This window comes from Lissotriton vulgaris, chromosome 4_1 (genome assembly GCF_964263255.1).
Source record: "Lissotriton vulgaris chromosome 4_1, aLisVul1.2, whole genome shotgun sequence".
In the NCBI taxonomy this organism is placed as follows: domain Eukaryota; kingdom Metazoa; phylum Chordata; class Amphibia; order Caudata; family Salamandridae; genus Lissotriton; species Lissotriton vulgaris.
Window position 1 is genome coordinate 992,659,004 of NC_141691.1, and position 21,022 is coordinate 992,680,025.

Genomic DNA, 21,022 nt, shown 5'->3' on the forward strand with positions numbered 1-21,022 from the left:
TACAGCACAGCACCCCTAACACGCTCTATTGAGGTAAACCATGGGCCATTTAACCAGAGGGTCAGGGATGCGTTGGTTTCTCCCCCTTTCGGTTGCAAGATAAGTTGCTTGTGTTGATTACTCCAGGTCAAGAGTTATCACTCATCTAGAGTGCCTAGAGTCAGGCTCCTAGAACCCCGGCTTGACATTAAACAATAGATTTGACTGATTTTTGTCCTATTGAAAATGTATACAGAATAAAAGACTTTATTAGGACAACTTTTGTGGTTATGGTATTGTACGTTTTTTACAGATATCCTTCATAGTAAGTATTGCCATATAATATATATATATATATATATATATATATATATATATATATATATATATATATATATATATATATATATATATATATATATCACACCGAATCTCCTCCTTTGACAAAGAAGTAGAGGCCACACAGGGGAGACAGTGGAAGCTCTCTTTAATGAATCTGCGGCATTATGCATTTCGGCCTGGCGGCCTTCCTCAGATGCCTAGCAATGTTCAGGCGACTGCAACACTCACTGCTTAAATGTCCTGCTGGCCCTTGTTGGTCAGAGTTCGCCCTGCCCCCTTAATTTGGTCATGTGCTCACCACTCGCCGCCGGTACTGACTACGAGTCCCAGAATCCCCTTCTCTGGTACGTGTTGCACGGGGACATTTCCATGTGGTTAGGCAAAGTTCAGGCAGTTTGTGATGTGCTGACAGTCCATTTCCCGTGACTTTAGATCAAAGAAAAGCTTCCTCTGGTCCCCAAACGTTCCTGCCATCCAGCGTTCAGTGTCCACAGGGTTGGGGAAGATATGACAGTTCGATCTCCCCTCCGTGAAGTCACGGACTTTGTTACAGCTGCCCTTGGGATGTCTGTGCTGTGTGGCGTGGTCCGGGTCTCCCAATAACTTGGACAAAGAAGAAATCATGCAGGAGCATGTTTTTTTATATATATATCTGTTCCTCATAAGTACAAAATCAATTTTAGCATCTTGATACTCAAGTTTCACCTCACTATGGTTTTGTAAAAAATGTCTAATGCTTCAAAGATATCATGTGCTGCCATTTCATATAATTCCTAGACTATGATGTTTATGTTGTCACCTTTGCTAGTAATACATTCTATAGTTATTAGACCTACTTTTCTGGAGTTGTAGCAACAGCGCCTCACAGCGCACCAGTTGTGTCTTCCTTTTGGTTAAAGATTGCGAACCTGTACTGACTGCGTTATTGAGATTGATGTAATATTTCTTACAAGTCCTTATATTTTATAACTTATCCTCATGCTGCTAAGCTCTAAAACACATTGAATATGTATCTCAGAAGAGGCTCACACATATCAGTAGTAAAGGTCACTTTTCCAATGACTTAGACTTCGTCTGAGTGAATCCTCGCTTCCACTATCCTATCAAGTCTTTGGACTTATTTTAAATATTATACCATACATTTAGGTTCCATATGGGGCATCTTCCTCTGTAAAGGATTATGGTTCCCAGTTGCTACTATTCCATTCCTTTTCAGAGGGCCGCTTACAACACGCCGCGTTTATCCAGTTATTTTCTTCAGTATATACAACTATATAGTTGTATTATGTCTTCTAACGTTAATAATATTCTTCACGGATTGGAGCAAAAATACTCAATGTAACATTGCTATTGCATTTAGCACTGTTTTTAAAAAAAAATGTTCTTTCACCTTATTATAAACAGTGCCTTTCATCCAGTGCTTTTGCACTCAAGATATATTTACTTGTCTTGTGGTTTCTTTTTGTACAGACTAACTTGCCGGATCATATCGGAATTGCTCATTCCCTTACGCAACTACTCCTTTGAGATCTAGATTAAATTTATACCGTAATTTCATTCTGCATGTTTCCTCTATTTGCAAATGATTATTTCCCCCGTTAAACTGTGCTTTTTTTTACTCATTTTTAAGTCATCGAAAGAACATCCTGTTTTCTTGCGTTCATTCTATATGGTGGTAAGACATTTAACTTGCTGATCCATCAGGTTTCCCTTTGTGATAATAGGTATCCACCCCCATCCCTTGAGGCTTTTGTTTCAATCAGTTACAACATTTGGAATTTAATTTGACTGCTAGTGTATCGATATTATATGTAATAATGGACAATAGGCAGGGTCACCGGAATTGTGCGGCTGCAGCGATTTTTGCATAATTGTAGGTTTGCTTCATTTGACACATAATTCCTCATCTGGCGCATAATCTGAAGATTTTAACCAGAAAATGTTTTTCTAGCTCACACGGTTGAAAAGTTAGTAAACATTTAGCAACACGTATTGTCGCCCATAGGAAGGCACTTTGCAAAGGTTGACTGGTCACCTTTCTGTAACTTTTTGCTATATTGTGGTGTCAACTGTTACTAATTAGGTACAACTAATGCCCAGACAGTGTTAAAAAGCTTAACAATCTCAAAATATTTAAGTAATATCACCAAAGGTGCCGCATAATTTGCATTTTCTTGCCGCATGATTTACTGCTGCGTATTTTGACCCTCCCCTAACACAATTCCAGTGGCCCTGAAAATAGGCAATCTTTTATTCCCTACTCATGCATTCAATTTAAGCTCACCTCATATTGTTTTTTGCTTACAGTGTAGTTTGTCCAACATAATACATTTTATTTGTGCACTGCATGCTGTAATAGGCGTGTGTGTGGCTACGTGTGGCATAGTGTTGAAGTCTCTTTATAAGAATGGAATAAATTTTCCCCGTTATAATATTGTAATCATTACAATTTAAGGAATGGATACTTGCCTTTTTTTATTTAACCACAAAGATGCAAGACGTTCTGTACGTGTTGTCTTCAGCGTTCTTGTATTAACCAGGCTTTCAGAATGCGTCAGCGTTGGTATGCAAATGTTATAAACTTTGGATCTTGAATTTTGCTTTAGTTTTTTTGTAACGCTGAATATGTTTCCAAGGTTTCTTAACACACTGTTTCATGGAATATTCAGAACTACGTTACGTTTTACAGTGTTGTCTACAAATTTGGTTTCAAACTGTCACTTGTTATTCTTTCAGCTTATTTTTAACACTGTCTATCTTTCGTCCTGATCACCTCTGTAAATCTTTGTAGAACTAATTTCCTGGATCTCTTAGTTTCTCCGGAAATAAAATGATTTTATATTTACACACCTGTTCTACAGAATAGAATTTAGCAACCCTACATTTTTCCAATTATGAACTTTTGATGAGATTGACATGAATCTATAAAGTTTCGTCAAATCTCCTGTACTTTTTAAATATATATTATAGAATTCTCAACATAAGTAAATCCTCCTTGTTCTTTTTTTTATAGTCCAAAAGATTAACCTACATACCTCTTCCAATAAATTTGATGTTTCTAGCTTCTTATTATCCACAATGTTTCCTTTCGAAACGGTACTAAAAGGTTTTTGCATACAAGTGGTCGTGTCTGCCTGCATACCTGTTCCGAGATGCCTGTAAATGGTAGGTGCCCTCAAATTGAAGAAAATGCAGTGATGGATTGTGTTTAATAACTGTAGTTGGGATATTTTGTAGCACAGATTTCATTTTATGTAAGCAGTGCCCACTCCAATCATTATGAAGGATTGCTGCGTAGAGACCTTTAATATCAAGTGTAAATACTAAGAGGTATATTTCTGAGAGGCTAGTGTCACTCAAAGTGGTACATGTGTGATGCAAGCCAAGGGTGGAGTTCCATGGGCGTTGCAGTGGGTATTCTCATGGACCTTCCATGGTTTTTGACACATTCCCAGATTTTCAAGGACTTGTAATCCTGGGAATGTGCCAAAATTATACACCTCCCCAGGTGAAGCGCAACGAGGAGGAATATCTTTATGTCTATTTTTTTTAACCATTTTCTACGTGTGTTGCATTCTCAGGATTATGCCCCTTCCTGCACAAAAACAATCCTGCATGCAACTGAGACACCCTTGAACTATGCAAGGGTGTCTGTGTAGGTGCTAAGCTGCCAAAACGGCGCCATCACAGGAATGCATCACCTTGGATAAATGTAGTGCATTCCTGCTCTTTTCCAGTGACACAGCACAGTATGGTGACTTGCTGCACTGCCCTGTGCCACTAATTTCATAAGTTCTAAGTTGTCCATTTATGGTAAACCAGTGCAGTTTTATGATGAGCACCCTCCCCACTCACTAGGACTAATTTTTCGGTGGGCACATCTGGAGCCAGAAGTTGCTGGCCAATTGTTATACTTTATACGCTTTGCTGCTTGCTTATTCCTGTTGCATCTCTCCATGTATGTATAACTTGTCTGCTATTTCTACAGTGCTCTGATACCCTGACTGGTATTGTTCACGCTATATAAAACTCCTAAATAAATTCATTAAAGTATAAAAGCATCAAATTAGATGGGCAGTGCCTGCAACAAATGTTCATACCAGCTAGAATTGGTCTGCAGGGTGAATTTTGTAAGGAGTGCCAAGAGCCTTACTTAACTTTTCCCCCAAACCGTGGCCATAGTAGTGCTAGGTTGGGTGCAGGTCCTTAGAATTGTGCTGAGCTCCCCCAGACAAGTTCTCTTGCTGAGAGGAGCGGCCTGTAAGATGGATCCACAGGGGAATCATCTAGTTCACAGACTGAGTTTTATGCCCCAGTTCAATTAAATTTTACATATATACCGTGTTGCACTGTTTTTATTTATTTCCTTATCTGGATTTCATCTGATGAAATTGCAATTATACTTGATGGTTATTTTATTTCTTGTTATTATATGTAATACTTTTAATACAAATGTTATCAGTTGATCTTCCCTTTCGATTAATGACCCACCAATGCTATTAATGCTTAAACAAAATGTACATATATTACCACTTAGCCCAGAACAATATTTATTAATGATCCTAACTAAATAATTTTTATGAGATCCAGATGTATGTAAATGTAATTTCAAATGTTTTTCTACCACAACTCAGTACCAGTACAACCAATTGTACAATGAAACCGGTCCTTATGTTAAACAAGCAGCCCGTCCCGACCTTGTCCGGGAGCATTCAGGCTTCCCCTACCCCTGCCTGCCTGACATTGGCAAGCAGCCTGTGCCCCCGCCCGCCCCGTCCCCCGCCTGCCCCAACATTGCCTTTCCTCAGCCGATCTGTTTCCCGCCTGGCCCGACCCCCGCCGGGCCTGAGTCAATGGAGGTTGGACAGTACTACCTGCAAAATGTTCCACCCGTCACCTTGTTAGTCCCCGACCCCCGCCTGCCCCGACCCCAGCCTGCCCCGACATTGCCTTTCCTCAGCCGATCTGTGTTGTTGTAACTCCCCGTCCCCCGCCTGGCCCGACACCCGCCTGCGTCGACATTGTCCCCGGAGCCTTACCTCAGCCGCCGCTCCTTAGTTCACCACTCCTCGCCGCTCTGCTCCTCACCGCCTGTGTTGTTGTAACTCCCCGTCCCCCGCCTGGCCCGACACCCGCCTGGCCCGACATTGTCCCCGGAGCCTTACCTCAGCCGCCGCTCCTCTGTTTATCGCTCCCCGCCACTCTGCTCCTCACCGCCTGTCCGCCGCCGCTCCTCCCCCGCGCCATGTCCGCCTCTCCGCTGCTCGCACCGCCGCTGGCCTGTCTGCTGCTCCTCAGGTCACCGCTCCTCCCCCGCGCCATATCCGCCGCTCCTCGGACGCCGCTCCTCCCAGTGCTCCTGACGTGAGCACGCACGTCGCGGCCGGCCCTACTTTGGAGGGACTACTTTTTTTTTTAATATAAATTTTGTAAATAACGTTTATTTTTTAAATTGATATAGCCTATGTCCTTCTGCTTGCCCCGACGTTTTCAAACATGTATTGGGTGCTTGGATTGGTGGTGTACTTTTCGAGTTTAACTGGCTCAAAGGACACAGTTCTCTCTTTATAATAGTAGTATAGACAAGTGCATTTAGAGCATACTTATGTCACTAGTCAAACAGTGCACACTAAACACAACACATGGCTCCATCTTTTACAAAACTGTTCCGAGCCATAAAAACTGGCTAAGAGTAGTCACTTTTACAGTACATATAAGACACACACAACTGCATCACACACCCCTGCTCGAAATCATACAGGTCGCTAAGCATTTTGCTACCTCAACAGAGTGGTCATTACTCAGTCCACCTTATGATATCGATGTGCTTTCACTAGGAGCTCGCGGAGTCCACACCTATTCTCACCACACCAACACCGATACGGAGTCCACTGGCACAGATAGAAGACCCTTTGCAGCCACCCATGTCGGACTCCGAACCAATGTCGGCCCAAGCTCAACCGATGTTGCACTACCAACGAGTTAGATCACCGGACACGAACCTATGCCTTTGGAATGACACAGCTATCAGGAGGGGTGCTGTTCTAATGTTGGCTCTAATTCTCACCCTACACAAGAAAAAGTAAAGGGGCCCCAGGACACTGACGGTAAGGAAGGAGATGGGCTCCTCCCTCTTTCTATATTGAAGTATGACACCTCTTATGAAATGGAGTTTGACTTGCCACATGGGCCACCAACTAAAAAAAGTGTCTCGTTTTGCAGAGGTGGTCTGGAGCGCACTAGGGAACTAGATCTGCAATTACCCTCCACTGAGACAAAAATATTCTCAGACAGGGCCAAAGCCATCTGAGCTCTTACCACTATTTAATGACACCCTCACTGATTAATTTAATGGCTTATGTTCCAAGTCTTGTTCTTGCCTACCAGTCCGTTGGCCAGTAACCTGGTGACATAGATCTGGACTTCCTAGCCAAGCACCCTACAGCGGACCACCTCAATGTGCAGGCTTCCAATAGCAGCAGAAGTCCTAATTCCTTCCAGAACAATCCTCTAGCTAGGGAATTCGAATTGATGTATGCATTTGGAAAAATAATGTTTTCTTCTACAAGCTTTGCCCATATATGTGGTTTCTTTGATGGCCAGGAACACGCATGCTCTATGAGACATGGCTAGTGAGATCTTGCCAATGGTCCAAGAGCATTTCAGAGTTTCTCTGGCTTCAATGAAACATGATGGGCAAGATACAGTGAAGTATGTAGGGCTGGGTATGACTGATTGCCTTTGCCAGGACTATTAGCACCATTGTTGTACTTTTAAGGCATAGATGGATGAGGTCAGCCGGATGTTCAGACAGTGTGTAAGTATCCCTAATGGATATCCCCTTTGATGGGTCCATACTCTTCAGACTCAGTACTTGAAAGATTTAAAGATACTCAATCCATTGCATGCTCTTCAGGATTATTTACATCAGTGAAATAATGTTCTCATTATTTAAAACCATTCAGAGGTTATTACAGGATGGCAACCCATAGACAACGCCAGCCTTCCCAAACAGTGGTAGAGTAGATGGTCTAGTCTTTTTGAGGCCACAGAACTGGCACTACACAGGTCAACAGACACACCAGTCCGCCAATGAATCCTTCCCTGCTGCAGCGACTACCAAGCTGCTTTTGTTTATCCTCAGTAACTCATGCCAAGTGAGGTGGAGGCATGATTTAACACGTCCACCCAGCTGGAGGACATTTAACAAAGGAGTCTGACAGATCATTCAAAGGGGCTACACCCTAACCTCCATTTCCTCCTTACCCCATTTTCCGCCGATACCAGAATTCATTTTGAAGTAGCACTTGACAATCCTAATACAGGTGGTAAATGTTTGACTTTCCAAGGGTGTCACAGAACAGGTACTTAACTCAGAGAGAGGTGAAGGGTGCAGTTTCCAATACTATCTCAGTCTGAAAAAGGAAGGGGGCCTCATTCATACCTTGGACATTCGCCCATTGAATGTCCTCCTGTGGAACAACAGATTCAAAATGGTTATGCAGGCTCAGATTATATCTGCCTTGAACTCATTAGAATGGATGTTTCATAGATCGTCTGTTTCCACACACCCATCCTGCAGTCTCGCATTACCTGTGGTTCATGATGGGCCAAGAACACTTTCGTTTGCTGTGCTTTCCATCAGCTTACCCAAGGTCCCTCCTGTGTTCCTGAAAGTGAAGGCCAGGAGTAAATGTATCCCCATACCTCAATGACCGACTGATGAAGGCAGGTTTGCCTCTGTCAGCTGTGGGCCAACTCCAGGCCATGGCAAACCTCTTGATATTGTTGGGGGTTTGCCAAAAACAAGTCTAGGTTATACTTAAACCTCTCACAGAAGATCCCATTTATTAGGGGATAGCTCAACAGACTGGTGTTCAAGTCTTTCCCCCACTGTAGCAATTTAGGGATATTCAAGATATGATTTTGATGTTACAGGATCAATTAGTCTTAATGAGGATGGCTTTAAGGCTTCTTTGACTCCTAGCCTTGTGCGTTCTTCTTCTATTGTAAGGCGGGCCATGCAGGTTTCAGTGGGGTCAACATCAGGACTGATTCTCAGACTCTGTATTGATCTAGCAGGAGATTGCTCAGGATCTACAGTGGTGGAAGGTGCATGCCAGCTTGGCCTGTGGCAGACCACTACCCCCAGCCCCACTTCGAGCTCACGGTGGTGACAGGTGCCTCGGAGCGAGGTTGGGGGGTGGGCACTTAGGAGAAGTGGAGATCAAAGGCTGGTGGACTCAGGCAGAAGCTGACTCCATATCAACCTGTTGGAGCTTTAAGCGATCTGCTTGGCCCTAAAAGCCATCCTGCCATCTATCGAGGGGAGGCTGGTACAGGTTCTCACAACACTAATGCCATGTGGTACTGCAACAAGCAGGACCGAGTGGGGTCCTCGACCCTCTGCCAGGAGAGTCTACGATTCTGCTAGTGGGAAGACTCTTGGCTAGATTAGTTTGCCGCTGACCAGAACAGACTGTGTCAGTGGTTTTGTGCACTGGAGTTTCCTCCAAAGCACCCGCTAGTATTCCTCCAGCTGGGATGGAACTCCTTAACAGATTCCCAATACTACCTCATCTGTCTCAGGTACTGAAGATCAGGAAGGACTTGTAACAAGTCATCTTGATTACCCCAGACTTAGAAAAGTGTGGTGCCCTGGGCATTTGCCCTCGGATACACATACCACTTAGGGAGGACCTCTAGTCTCAGCAACAGGGCAAGGTCCTGCATCAGCATCTTCAAAACCTACACCTTCATGTGTAGCGCGTGAACAGCAGTAGTTAAATGCATGTGGTTTGCCGGCTGAGGCGGTGGATCTCATCATTGACGCCAGACACCCTTCTCTGATGTCTATCTATGCTGAGAGTTGTGGAAAAATGTGTTATTTGGTTGAATTTCTGGACTACTGATGCCTTGGAGGCCAAACTCTGATATCTTTTTATTTGTCCTTTCGTAGGCCCAGCAGGCCTTGCAATTTGGTACAGTGTAAGATTACCTGTCTGAACACTCAGCCTTTTAGTGCTTACTGGACCAAATATCCTTATTTAAATCACCATTTGTGATGTGTTACTCAAAGGCTTAACAGATATTCCTGCTCAATTATTCTAAATGGGACCTTAGCCTGGTTTTTACATTCTAGATGTGCATGCCCTTCAAGCCGTGACAAAGTTGCTTCTTAAGGATATTGGCCCCGAAAACAGTGTTTGTGATTGCCATTGTGTCAATGCAATGCGTTAATTAATTGCAGGTTCAACCATCCTACACCACCTTCTTTCCGGAGAACTTGGTGCTATGAATTAGATCTGCTTTACTCCAAAAAGTTATGATACCCTTTCATGTTGGTCAAATATATCACTTTGCCAGCATTCGTTGCTCTACTTCCCTCAACAAAACATGAGAGGCTACATTTCCTTGATCCATAAAGGGCATTAAGCCCTTATGTAGACCGTACAAACGGCAAGTGGGTAAACAAACAGCTCTTTCATGGGTTTTCAGATACAAAGAAAGGCAAGTGGTGCAGATCAAAGCCAATAATCATTTCATTTTGATCAGAAATTAGCTGTAGGACAATTCAAAAGAAGGCACAAGTTGAAAAATAGACAGTGTGCGCTGGTAGACTAGTGTGTCCCCACTTGATCTGCTAGCCTGACTCGAAATAGTGCTACAATGGCTTCCTAAAGCCTAGATGATCTTATGAATGTTAGGAGAAATTAGTGCAAAAGTTGACTATTCGTATTGGCTGAAATCCCCATCAATTGAAGCTGAGTTACTAGTGTCTAAGCAATGCTTTCTACTAATACTATTGAGTTAAAATTTTGAAATACACGAGAAAGCACTGTCTCTAATGTTTTGTGTGTGTGTGTGCTTTTCCCATGATATAGTTGATATGGTGGTTTCGTATTGAGTTAAATATTTGAAATACACAAAACAGCACTGTCTCTAATGTTGTGCGTGTATGCTTTTCCCATGATATAGTTGATATGGTGGTTTCAGCCGAGGTTAATTCTGAGTGGTCATACACATAGCGCCTGTGAAGTGCTGCATAATGGGACAATTCCGGAGATCAGTGTCCCATCCTTCAGCTGGAGGAACAGAAACAACCCTAGTTTCATTATGGTAAATGTATACATTTTTATTATCATATTCATTAGATACTTATTTTATTAAAAATATCTTAAGTCCACGTAGGTAATAATACACTACATGATATTTTACACTACCTTTAAAAAAAGACATTTTAATTATCATTAAATCTTCAATGACAGAAGTAAACTCAGTATTAGTTTCTACTTTCTGTAAGATTGTTTTCTTCCTATATTCCAAGCATCTTCATTAACCACTTCAGACATCATTGGTCGTTGCAGCTTGTCCTATATTTCATGGTGCAATACACTTCCTTCTTGAAGTCAGTCTCATTAAAAAGCCAACATGCTACACAAGATGTTTCAGCAGTCCGTTCCAAAGCAAGATCTGTTGCACAATACAGTATATTGTAAATGCTTTAATCAGCATGGCAAATGCCTTTGTGTCTCTTTCAAATTTGAGTCTGGAGCACCCTAAATTATTAGACATTTCTTCCTACTGTAAAATATTGGTCTAAAAGCGGAGTAAAAAAACTTTGATGTATGTATCATCCTAGTTCATTGACACCTATTTACTGTAAAGAAACAATGCCGCCCACAACTATGGTGTGTCTTCGATACTAATTCTCAGCATGCAGTCACAGTTTTGAACAAAGGCTTCAAGCACTTAATTTTTTGTGCTGCCATGGCACAATGTTCTTAACAGGGTTTTCTGATTAATTTCCCAAATTACATTAATTTCTTTCTGAATTAAATCGGATACTGCTTGTTTTGCCCCTGTGACAATGGTAGTGTAGTTTTCAAATGAATAACTGTAGTTTGACTATCCAGCAAAAACTAAATCTAACACTTTTTTAAATATCAAAGCAACCATGTACAAACACATAGAAATTAGCAAATGTATTTAATCTGCATTGTTGATAGTTTAATCTTAAAGAGCTAAAGAGGCATCTTTCTGAGGATCAGCCAAAAAAGTGTTGCTACAGAAATCAAAGTTGAAGGACAGTGAGTAAATGTCGCCTCCTGTCTTTGCCGCTGAAAGATTCCAAATGGAGAGTTTGTGACTTTTTTGTAGTTAATAATCTCTTGCTGGTAGAAGAATAGGTTTACGGAGCTGTTCTCAGTGGTATAAGAGGCAAGTACCGTACAATTCTACATTCCGTATTTTCAACTAGTTCTATTAAATGCTACAATAACCCAATGGGGGAGTTGTGAGATAGTACAAAAACATCAAATCTGACAATTGCAGACTTTTGGTTTACTGTTGAGTAATACAGCATCACCACACAGAAGTCCTAGGTTTTGATATTTTTTTGAAAAAAACAATTCCCACACTGGTACAGTTGTAACACTTCAGGATGATGAACAATTTACAATCTTTTAATTGCATGTGGAAAAAGTTTTTCTTTATGCAGTGCTGCTGTGATCTCTTTTCTTGCAATAGTGTGTAATCGGATGCTTTAATGACATGGTTACTTAAAGGCAGTGCTCTTATTTCAGAAGGGCTTGAAAGTGTTTCACTTCACCCCTACATAAGGTTTCAGATTACTAGGGTATCACCATTGACAAGCTGGTGTACTTTCGACAACATTGTCAGTGTGAGCGATTGTTAAGTCATGATCTACTGCTGCCCCCTAGAGTTACTGGTTGCAACAGGGACAGCTAGTCTCGGTCTTGTTTAGAGTATCTGGTGATCTACTCAAGAACTGCTTGCTATCACCATAATGCAATGTAAGGTTGCAGAGATACCCCTTTTCTTCCAGTACATTGTGAGTTTTTCAGTCTACCTGTACTGACATCTCAACTTATCCTTTCAAAGATAGGTAAGGTAATCAAATTAGGAACTGAGTGAATTAGGAGATCAACTCTGCTTTAGTCAAACAAAACATAGAAAGAATAACTACTTAGCTTACTTTACTTTTCATATGGAATCCCCCATCAAAAACTCGGCTGAGGGTTTAATTGTTAGTTTCTTAAGACCCTAGCCAGGGGAAATGTTGCTTGAAAAAACATGGCAGCTACAGGTTACAAAACCATCAGATTTTCAGATAGAACGTCTGTAGTATGGCAGCATCCAGAAACCGGAATTTCAGTTGCTGCCTCATTTCAGAATAATATGGGATACACAGTCTTCGACCTTTAGATTGCCATGTCATACAACTGCCCCGTCTAAAAACCATGGAAGTATATGCTCACATGTGAGAAGACTTTTTTCAACTGCAAAACCTCAAGATAAACAGCAATTTTGATAGGGAGTCAGCACACCCAATAACAACACTGTCTGGCGATTCCCCATAGAACCTTGCAGTAAGACAAGCAACCGCTTGCTTTGGAACATTTTCCATATATTGCTACTCCAAAACTAACTATTTAGAATTTATGCTTTGTACCTAGCCCCTCTTTCTGCTCGAACTAGTGTCATTCAGTGTCATGACATGGTAGAATGGCTGATTAAGGCAAGATACAAGCAGCCCTTTATGTATGCTCAGCAATACATTGGGTCACAACAGGCTCACTGAGTGGAATGTCCAAAGTTGTTCACAAAATACTTATGTGGCCACATGTTTAGTTCCATTTTTGTAGAAGTGAGTATTCCTGATGAGATGGGTGTATTAAAATTATGTTGCGATTTGAAACATATTGACTGTTTTCTATTTGCTTTCCAGGGCAGTGTTACACCAACAAACTCTTCCCTTTCAAAGTGCTTTCTTCCTTTGGAGAATTCAGTAATCTATACTTATTATACAGGAGGCATTCCACTGGTTTTCGTATTATTGGCTTACTTTCAAGTTCTCAATCTCCCCTTTCACTTTGCTAAAAGGTTAGCAAGAAAAATCAAGCTGACATGAAGCTTTTGAAAGTTCATGATTTAGGATATTGCATATTCAAAGTCTTATTACTGAAGAACACGCTTGTTCGGTGTATGCTTTATTTTTGTTCAAAAATATGAATGAATGCTGACATGTATAATCTAAGCAGGACTATTGGGGCGAACCTGGAGAATGTTGTTTTTTTCAATTTTTTTTTAATGCTGCACCAATGTGACCAGACATGTACAATGAAGTCATCTTTCATCTCTTTCTAGACTGTTTAAAGAAATATATATTTATTAAAGGCTGTGCCTGAACAATCTGTGAAATATACCTGTCACTTCTAGAGGGAACTTCAAAGTAATTTATATAATTGCCACTAGATGTACTACACTGCCTTCCACACAAACTCAGAGACAGTTATTTTGTAGGTACTTGCCTGTGTTTTACTGTGTAATAACATTCCTTGCCACTACCAGCTTTGTTTCTCTATCAGTTACTATGATGGTGATAATAATATGCACTAAGTGGCCGAATTTTTGCTTGTAATTATATCAGGAGGAAAACGCTTGGTATAAGATTTGATTGTCCTTGGTTCATTTCTTATATTAAATAAAATTGTTTTGAACAAATCTTAATCCTAGTCAGAATTGTCTTTCAAAGAATAAAACGTGTTTATCTGAGAACTGTATAGTTTGGCCAGCCAAAACAAACAGACGCTGGTAAAACAGAGGTTTAACTTGTTTTAGTGTGCTTTTTAAAACACATTTCAGCTGCTTGTTTAAAACAGTTATTTAAACAAGATCAGAATTATAAATAAAATTATCTGCACAAAAAAATCACCTGACATTTGATTTCATTATGATAACTTTTGATTTAAATACGATGCCCTATTTAAAAAGGCAGTCGTCTGCAATGGTTTGCAATTTTTGTGAAGGAGACTGACGGTACATCACAATATTGAAGTTAAGTATTTTTCCTAATATAAAACAGATCATCTAATTCCCCTAAGGCAAAATCCCAATTTTCCTGTCTAGGAAGTGGCAGACACTTGAAAAGTGAACAATATATAAAAATTTGCAAAAAATACAAAAGTCCTGCATAAAAGTTTATGAGGAAAGAAAACAAAACCAGCATAAAAACTGCTGAAAGTATCCTGGGCCTTCTGTTCATACTGATCTTGCTCTATGAACAGCAAATTTATTTATAAGCAAAAACTAAGAGTTTAATTACAGTGACTCTAGCTTCTGGCAAAAATTGACCAAGAAGGTAAATTGAGCTAAAGCATGCACCATCTACAAAACTCTGATTGTTGTTATGGGTATAAAAACCCCTAGAAATTGTATTTCTGTCCTCCACTTAATTGTAAAGGAATGATGGAGACATGCCAAGTTTTTTGACGAAAACAAATATGTGAAGTAATGTAGGCTAACACTTCTCCGAATTTTTGTTATTGCAACTGTAATTTTAGACATTTGTACAGAAGTATATATTCACAGAGACATAAAACACCTATGTATAAAATATAAAGCAGTGTAATAGTTACTAAAAAGGACATGCCTTATTGCTACAGCAATTCTTGCTTTTTTATATATTGTACTGTACCACAACTTGTTTTGAGAACGTCATTTGCATAAATTATTCAAGTCTGAGAAATATTCACACATTTTGATTCTATTGTATTTAAAATAAAACAAGTTTCTAAAGTGTCTCTTTATTAAAAGAGAAATAAAAATATCATCTTGTAATTCTCTTAGGCCAGTCACAAGGGTCTGTCACACTTTTTTGTTTGCTGTTTTTCTTGCACAAAGATAGCAACTAAGTAAACGCCTTTTAAGACCCTGGGTCCAGTGGTGTTGCACGTTCACATTCTGCTTGTGCAAAAGTGAAAAATGGTCCATGAATGACCAAGGAATTACTAAACATTAGTTCTACATAAATGAAAATTCATTCTTGTTTTCCATTGAAACAACACCAGGTTGCAAATTTGGACACTTGAATGGATTTCAGGAATTTTAAAGCTGAGACTCTCCCCCACTCCTCCAAACCTACACCCCCACCCCCCTCAAAAAAGGAAAGGAAAAGGCATGTTGCTGCAACATCTGATCACTGTAGGACCTTACTTGTAAAGGTAAGTGGTTAATTTGCATAATTTAAACTTTTTTTTTACTAAATAGCATTTCCTTTTTTATATAAACCAGAAAAAAACTAAATTCTACAGATAAAGTTCCCACCTTCAGTCACTGCTGCAGGTGAGGTTGACATCAAGCTGTACAGCGCAATCAAAAACATACTTACATCTTAGCTCATTTTACAGGTACAGCCATAATCAAGGCACAAAGATCTTCTACAAGTATTCTTTTTTCAATAAAGTTGTACAAAATAATATTACATTTTACAGTCTGTACAATATAATAAACCAGCAGTAAAACAAACAAAAAAAGAAAAAGATATATATATAAATATATCTTTTAGAGGGACTAATGTCCAAGAATGATCTGTGCTAAAAACAGATAATTTGTGGACAGAACAAAATAAGTGAGGGTGGTTGTTTACAGCCTCGATGCAATAGGCGGAATGCAGCTGCAGTTCTAATGCCTGAGGTCGGCAGAGAAATTTTAGCCACAAAACCCCAGAAAGAAATTGCTTATCTTCTTCACCATGCCTCTCGTCATATTATTTAGTCTACTTCCTGTTCTAAGAACAGCTTTTTAAAAGGAGGAGGTCACTAACAGTTGACCTGCAACTCAATAATGCTAAAAACTGTGACTAAGTAATAAATATTGTGGTGCTGCTACATTGTGTGTTTACTTCCTCAACAGTATTTTTTTAATAACCTGATACAAAGTGCATTATTCTTTTTCCCCTATCAAGTACTCTTCAATGTCATGTTGAAAAAAAAAAAACCCACACAGGGATAGGTCTGAATATAGTGCCGTACAAAGGACATACATGTATTTGCACGGACAACCTGCTGGAAAAAAACAAGCAGGCTACGTTCTTTCAAAAGCTATGGGAACAGAGGTAGCCCAAGGCTCAGTGGAATGAAAAAGTGGTATATCAAAGTAAAGCACAAAAAAGTCCCGACCAAAACAATAACCAAAAAACAAAAGGGATGTGGAATAAATCACCAGGGTAAAAAAAAAAGGGAAGGCTGACACGTACTTCGGTGGGATTCGTCCACCCTGTGTGGGGCAGGACAGAAAGAAAAATACAGAAAGAGGAGCAAAGAATTAAAAACCACAGGCTCCACGGTGATTCCAATCACAAGAGTTCATACTGGCGAAGATGCATTCTCTGAATGATGTCTCGACAATCGTTGAAGACTCTTCGGATGTTTTCTGTGTCCACTGCACACGTAAAGTGCGGGTAGCAATAATGTCTGCCATCTCCACTCGCCGTACTTATCCTCTGCAATAGAGAGTGAGGAAACCACATTTATGATCATGTTTTCAGAGGTTGACTAGCTCTTTACCAATAAAACAATAATATTTGATTTTTATTTTCCTGTTGACTTACAAATAATTCCTGCGAGCACTAGGTGGTGAAATGCAATACTGCTCCAATGCAAAAGGTAATAGGCGAGTGTGTCTAGTCGCCCATCTATGCAACAGATTCTTCATGACACACTACAAACCTGTGACATATGCAGGTGATGAGTTTGCTATCAAAAGGTATAGGATGTGTAGAGCCAGAGAGTGGTCGGGAGAAGTGACAAATGAGGAAATAGGGCAGAGTCAGCAAGTGGAAGAGAAAAAACAAGCAAACCATGGGAAAGTTGGTTGAAGTCTTTTGGTAATCAAACAGCTGGCTACAGCAGAATTTAGGGAAACTGATGAGGAGGTTGGAGTAGGGAAGTAAATTAAGCCAACTGAGGATGCTAGAATGGGTTCTGAAAAAGATGAGTATAGTATGTTACTAAACAGGGGAGCAGGAGGAGGAAAGGAATTAGACAATGTTGCCAGGGGAAGGAAATTGAACAAAGAAGAGGGGAAAAACCATGTGCAGGCTATTCCCCCACACAAATGAGACAACACTGAAGTAAAAGACTTCCATTCAAATTTTAAATAAATTAAATGCTCTTGAAGTTGAATGACATCCAACGCTGTCAAGACTTGCATGGTACAGTAGAAGAGTCAAGCATGCAAGCTCAGATGACCAAGATGTGCTCCTACTGGGCAGAAACAGGGATCACAGGCAGTATGAGGGCAATCAACCAACGTTTGGAGGATATGCCAAAATCCTCAACTAACACACTCCTGATTGCTGCACTTGAGCAACAATTGGACAGTTTGGCCACATCTTACATGGCTCTTGGAATATGAACCCAAGCGGCAGTCCTCGCAAAATGAATGTGGTGCAATCCATGTGCCTGTCCTGTGGGATCTCCCCGACTGAAACAGTACCTGAAAACCCAGATTTCTACCTTCAATGGCGGATGGAAAACTTGAGACGTGAATCTCATAACACAGAAAGTGTAAAGATACTACCTAGCATGCAACAAAGCAATCTGAATCTTGTTTTCTTGAGGTATTACTACTTTATTACTACCATAGATGACAAAAAAGATAACTTTTCAGCTGCTTCCACTTTCGATAACAGTACTGTATACAGCCTGCTCAGATCTACCTGAGCAGGCTGAGAAAATTACCTTTTAAAAGATATTTTAATTGGTTTCTTCATCTGTGTGACCTGCATAATGCAACCATTCTAATTGTTAACCACAAGGCATGTTCTACATATATCAAGCATCAAAAGGAAAATGCTACTTACTCAGTATGCATCTGTCCTTCGCATGTAGAGCTGTAGATTCATATGAGTTAGCATAGATCGCCATCTGGTGTTGGGCTCGGATGTTTGCACTTTGTTTTTCTTCGAAGAAGTCTTCCTAGTCACGAGGTAGGTGACTCCTCCTAATGGTGATAGTGCGTATGGGCATCAACTCCATTCCCAGATTTTTTTTCTCGCCATAAAGGGTGATGATGGTGTTAGTAAGAATAGAAAGAGATGTCCATATGTGTTGTATGTAAGTAAGATAATACTGCAGCAGATAAAGGTACCCGGGGAGGCGGGTTTGTGCATATGAGCTGTAGATCATATGCGTTAGCGTAGACTACACAGAAGTTATTTTCCCAGCGGTGGCTGACCAGTATCTGTTGTAGTGTTTTGTGAATGTGTGAGGTGTAGACTACGTTGCAGCCTTACAGAGGTCATCTACGGGTATATTCCCTAAAAATGCCATAGAAGTCCCTAATTTGAGTGTGGAATGTGCTCTAGGGGGAATCGTTAATGTGCGTTTTGGCTTTAATGTAGCATATTTGGATGCATTTAACTGTCCATCGTGCAATACTAGTTTTTGAAATGGAATTGCCTTTATGCGGTGGTGAAAAAGCAACAAAGAGTTGTTTGTTTTTCCTAAAAGATTTAGTTCTTTTAGTGTAATAGAGTATTGCTCTTTTCACATCTAGTGTGTGAAGAGCAGGTTCTGCCACTGAGTCTGGTTGAGGGAAAAACACTGGGAGTTCAACAGACTGATTGAGGTGAAAGGCAGAAACAATTTTAGGTAAAATATTTTGATTAGTCCTAAGAACCATTTGTTATGATGAATTTGTAAAAATGGTTCTTGGATGGTTAGTGCCTGGAGCTGACCAACTTTCCAAGCGATGTGATGGCTATAAGGAAGGCTACTTTCCAAGCAAGGAACTGTAGTTCACATTTGTGCATAGGTTCAAACGGCAGGCCCATGAGTCTTGTAAGGACAATATTAAGGTGGGGGCGCTAGAGGGCGCACTAGCAGTATGGCCGCACTGATGTGAGGCTCCTGCTGCCTGGAGACAATATCCGACATTTATCCTAACTTGCCACTATCTGTGTTCGTCCTGACCGCGGAATTCTGCTGACCCGACACTGGTGCACCTGTGGTACAAGTTTTGGCCGTCTACGACGCTTCTGCCCGGAGTTACGACCGGTGGAGGTTTCGACCGTGCATTGGCCCGGAGGTGCTGGCTCCGCTAGCCGGGCTGGTGATCTACGCAAGTCCGCGGCGCACCACGTGGCGTGTGGGCCCCTACGTGGACTCTTATCGGAGGCCCCTGGTGCGGCGCTGGCCACTGGACAGATCCTGAGGGGTGAGAAGAAGATTGGCGGGGGCTTCCGTCGCCACACGTTGAGCGGTGGCTGAGGAATATTGTGGCGGCTGCCGCCGGGAGAGACGCGCTGCGGTGCTGGGCTCCGGCGACCGGAAGGATTGGCGGCCATCATGCGAGGCCACTGGCGAGGGGTGTTCTAACGCCCTTGCCCCTGTTTGCTCCAGCTACTAATCGCTGACTTTTGGCGATCGATCTCACAACTGCTATCTCCTTGCTTTGTATGGCTGCTGGCGCCCAGTCATGGGTAAACCGGACAATAAACAACCAAAGCTGTCGTTTGACTCATTGGCGGCCAAGAGAGGCCTGCGGAATGCGCAAGACGCGGGTGGGTCCCGCGCCCTCGCTGTATCAGATTCTGACTCCCAACCTGTCGCTCCTGATTTTCAACAAATGATGCAGGAAATGAGACAGGGGTTTGCCACTATTGTGGACAAGGTGGACAAAATGTCGTCGAGAATGGATGCTGTGGTACAGAAAATGGACGTCCATGAGGAACGTATCACAGCGGCCGAGCAGCGTATCTCCGACCATGATGACACTACGGCTACCCACACGACGCAACTTGCGAGAATGGACAATGTGCTCCGGCTCATAGCTGCGAAGAATGAGGAGTTGGAAGCCAGAAGCCGCCGCAATATTATACGCGTGGTGGGGGTACCGGAGACGACCAATGTGGGGAAAATGGAGACCTATGTGGAGAAGATTTTGATTGCAGCGATCGGCCCGAAGGCCTTCTCCAAACAATTCATAGTAGATAGGGTGCATCATTCACTGGGTCCGCGGCCTAACACTGGTGTGCCGCCGCGGCCCATTATTGCCCGTCTCTTCAACTATCGAGATCGTGACGCAGCTCTTCGGGCGGCTCGTGCCACCCGCACACTATCCTGTGAATGGGTCAACTTTTCCATCTACCCGGACTTCACCCCTGTGGTCCAGGAACAGAGGCGTAAATTCATTGACGTCAAAAAGAAACTTAGAGAACTGCAAGTGGACTATGCGCTGTTGTACCCTGCTAAATTAAGAGTAACACACCAGGCGAAACAACATTTCTTTACTAATCCACAGCAGGCGGAGGATTTTGTGAAACGCCTTAAGAGAGAACGTGCAGCGGGGCGTCGCAATGGAGAGGACAGACAGGAGGATTTCCATTCTGCCAACGAGGATGAATGACGCTGTACTTTATTTACTTGGCTCCTGAATTTGTGCTTGCGAGATCCCGCCTTTTTTGTGTCCCCCCTTTCTTTTTTATCCTCTTCCTTTCCCTTTATTTGTGGCTCCACTTACGGGGTCTGAAGGTTGGACATATCGTGTGCTACTGGAGGTCAATGGTCGAACACTGAACTGAGGTGGTAATGTACTCCAGGCACCCCCCCCCCCACTACCTGGGCCACTCCTACTGTGAGGACTGAGGGTCAAAGGCGAGGTGTGGGGGGTGGCCATGTGCACTTCTAGGTTACACCCTGAAGGGTATACCCCATTGCACTTGTTACTTCTGATGCGAATGTTGGGATGTGTGGGTTTTGTACAGGGTGGGGGTTTGGTAGGGATTGCTAGCAGGTTGGGGTTGCTTCAGTGGGTGGTGGGTGGGTGCTCTTGTATAGTGTTGCGATGGTCCCTTGGGACTGCTTTTTTTTTGTTTTTCTGTTTTTCACATTGC

At 41.8% G+C, this 21,022-nt stretch overlaps 2 protein-coding genes across 3 annotated transcripts in view; one reads left to right on the forward strand and one right to left on the reverse strand.

Moving 5' to 3' along the window:
* MPPE1 (metallophosphoesterase 1) overlaps positions 1 to 13,854 on the forward strand; it is a 736,638-nt gene extending 722,784 nt beyond the window's left edge. The window contains exons 9-10 of the mRNA XM_086965256.1: positions 10,300 to 10,440; positions 13,073 to 13,854. Of these exons, the coding sequence (XP_086821382.1) occupies positions 10,300 to 10,440; positions 13,073 to 13,255 (324 nt within the window). The 3' untranslated portion in view covers positions 13,256 to 13,854. The remainder of the gene's footprint in view (positions 1 to 10,299; positions 10,441 to 13,072) is intronic.
* The window catches only part of GNAL (G protein subunit alpha L), a 928,322-nt gene continuing 920,659 nt past the window's right edge, over positions 13,360 to 21,022 (reverse strand). Inside the window, exon 12 of one of the 2 annotated variants that reach the window (XM_086965254.1) lies at positions 13,360 to 16,627. In XM_086965254.1, coding sequence (XP_086821380.1) covers positions 16,481 to 16,627 — 147 coding nt within the window. In that variant the 3' untranslated portion in view covers positions 13,360 to 16,480. The remainder of the gene's footprint in view (positions 16,628 to 21,022) is intronic. The other variant, XM_086965255.1, reaches the window with a different exon arrangement.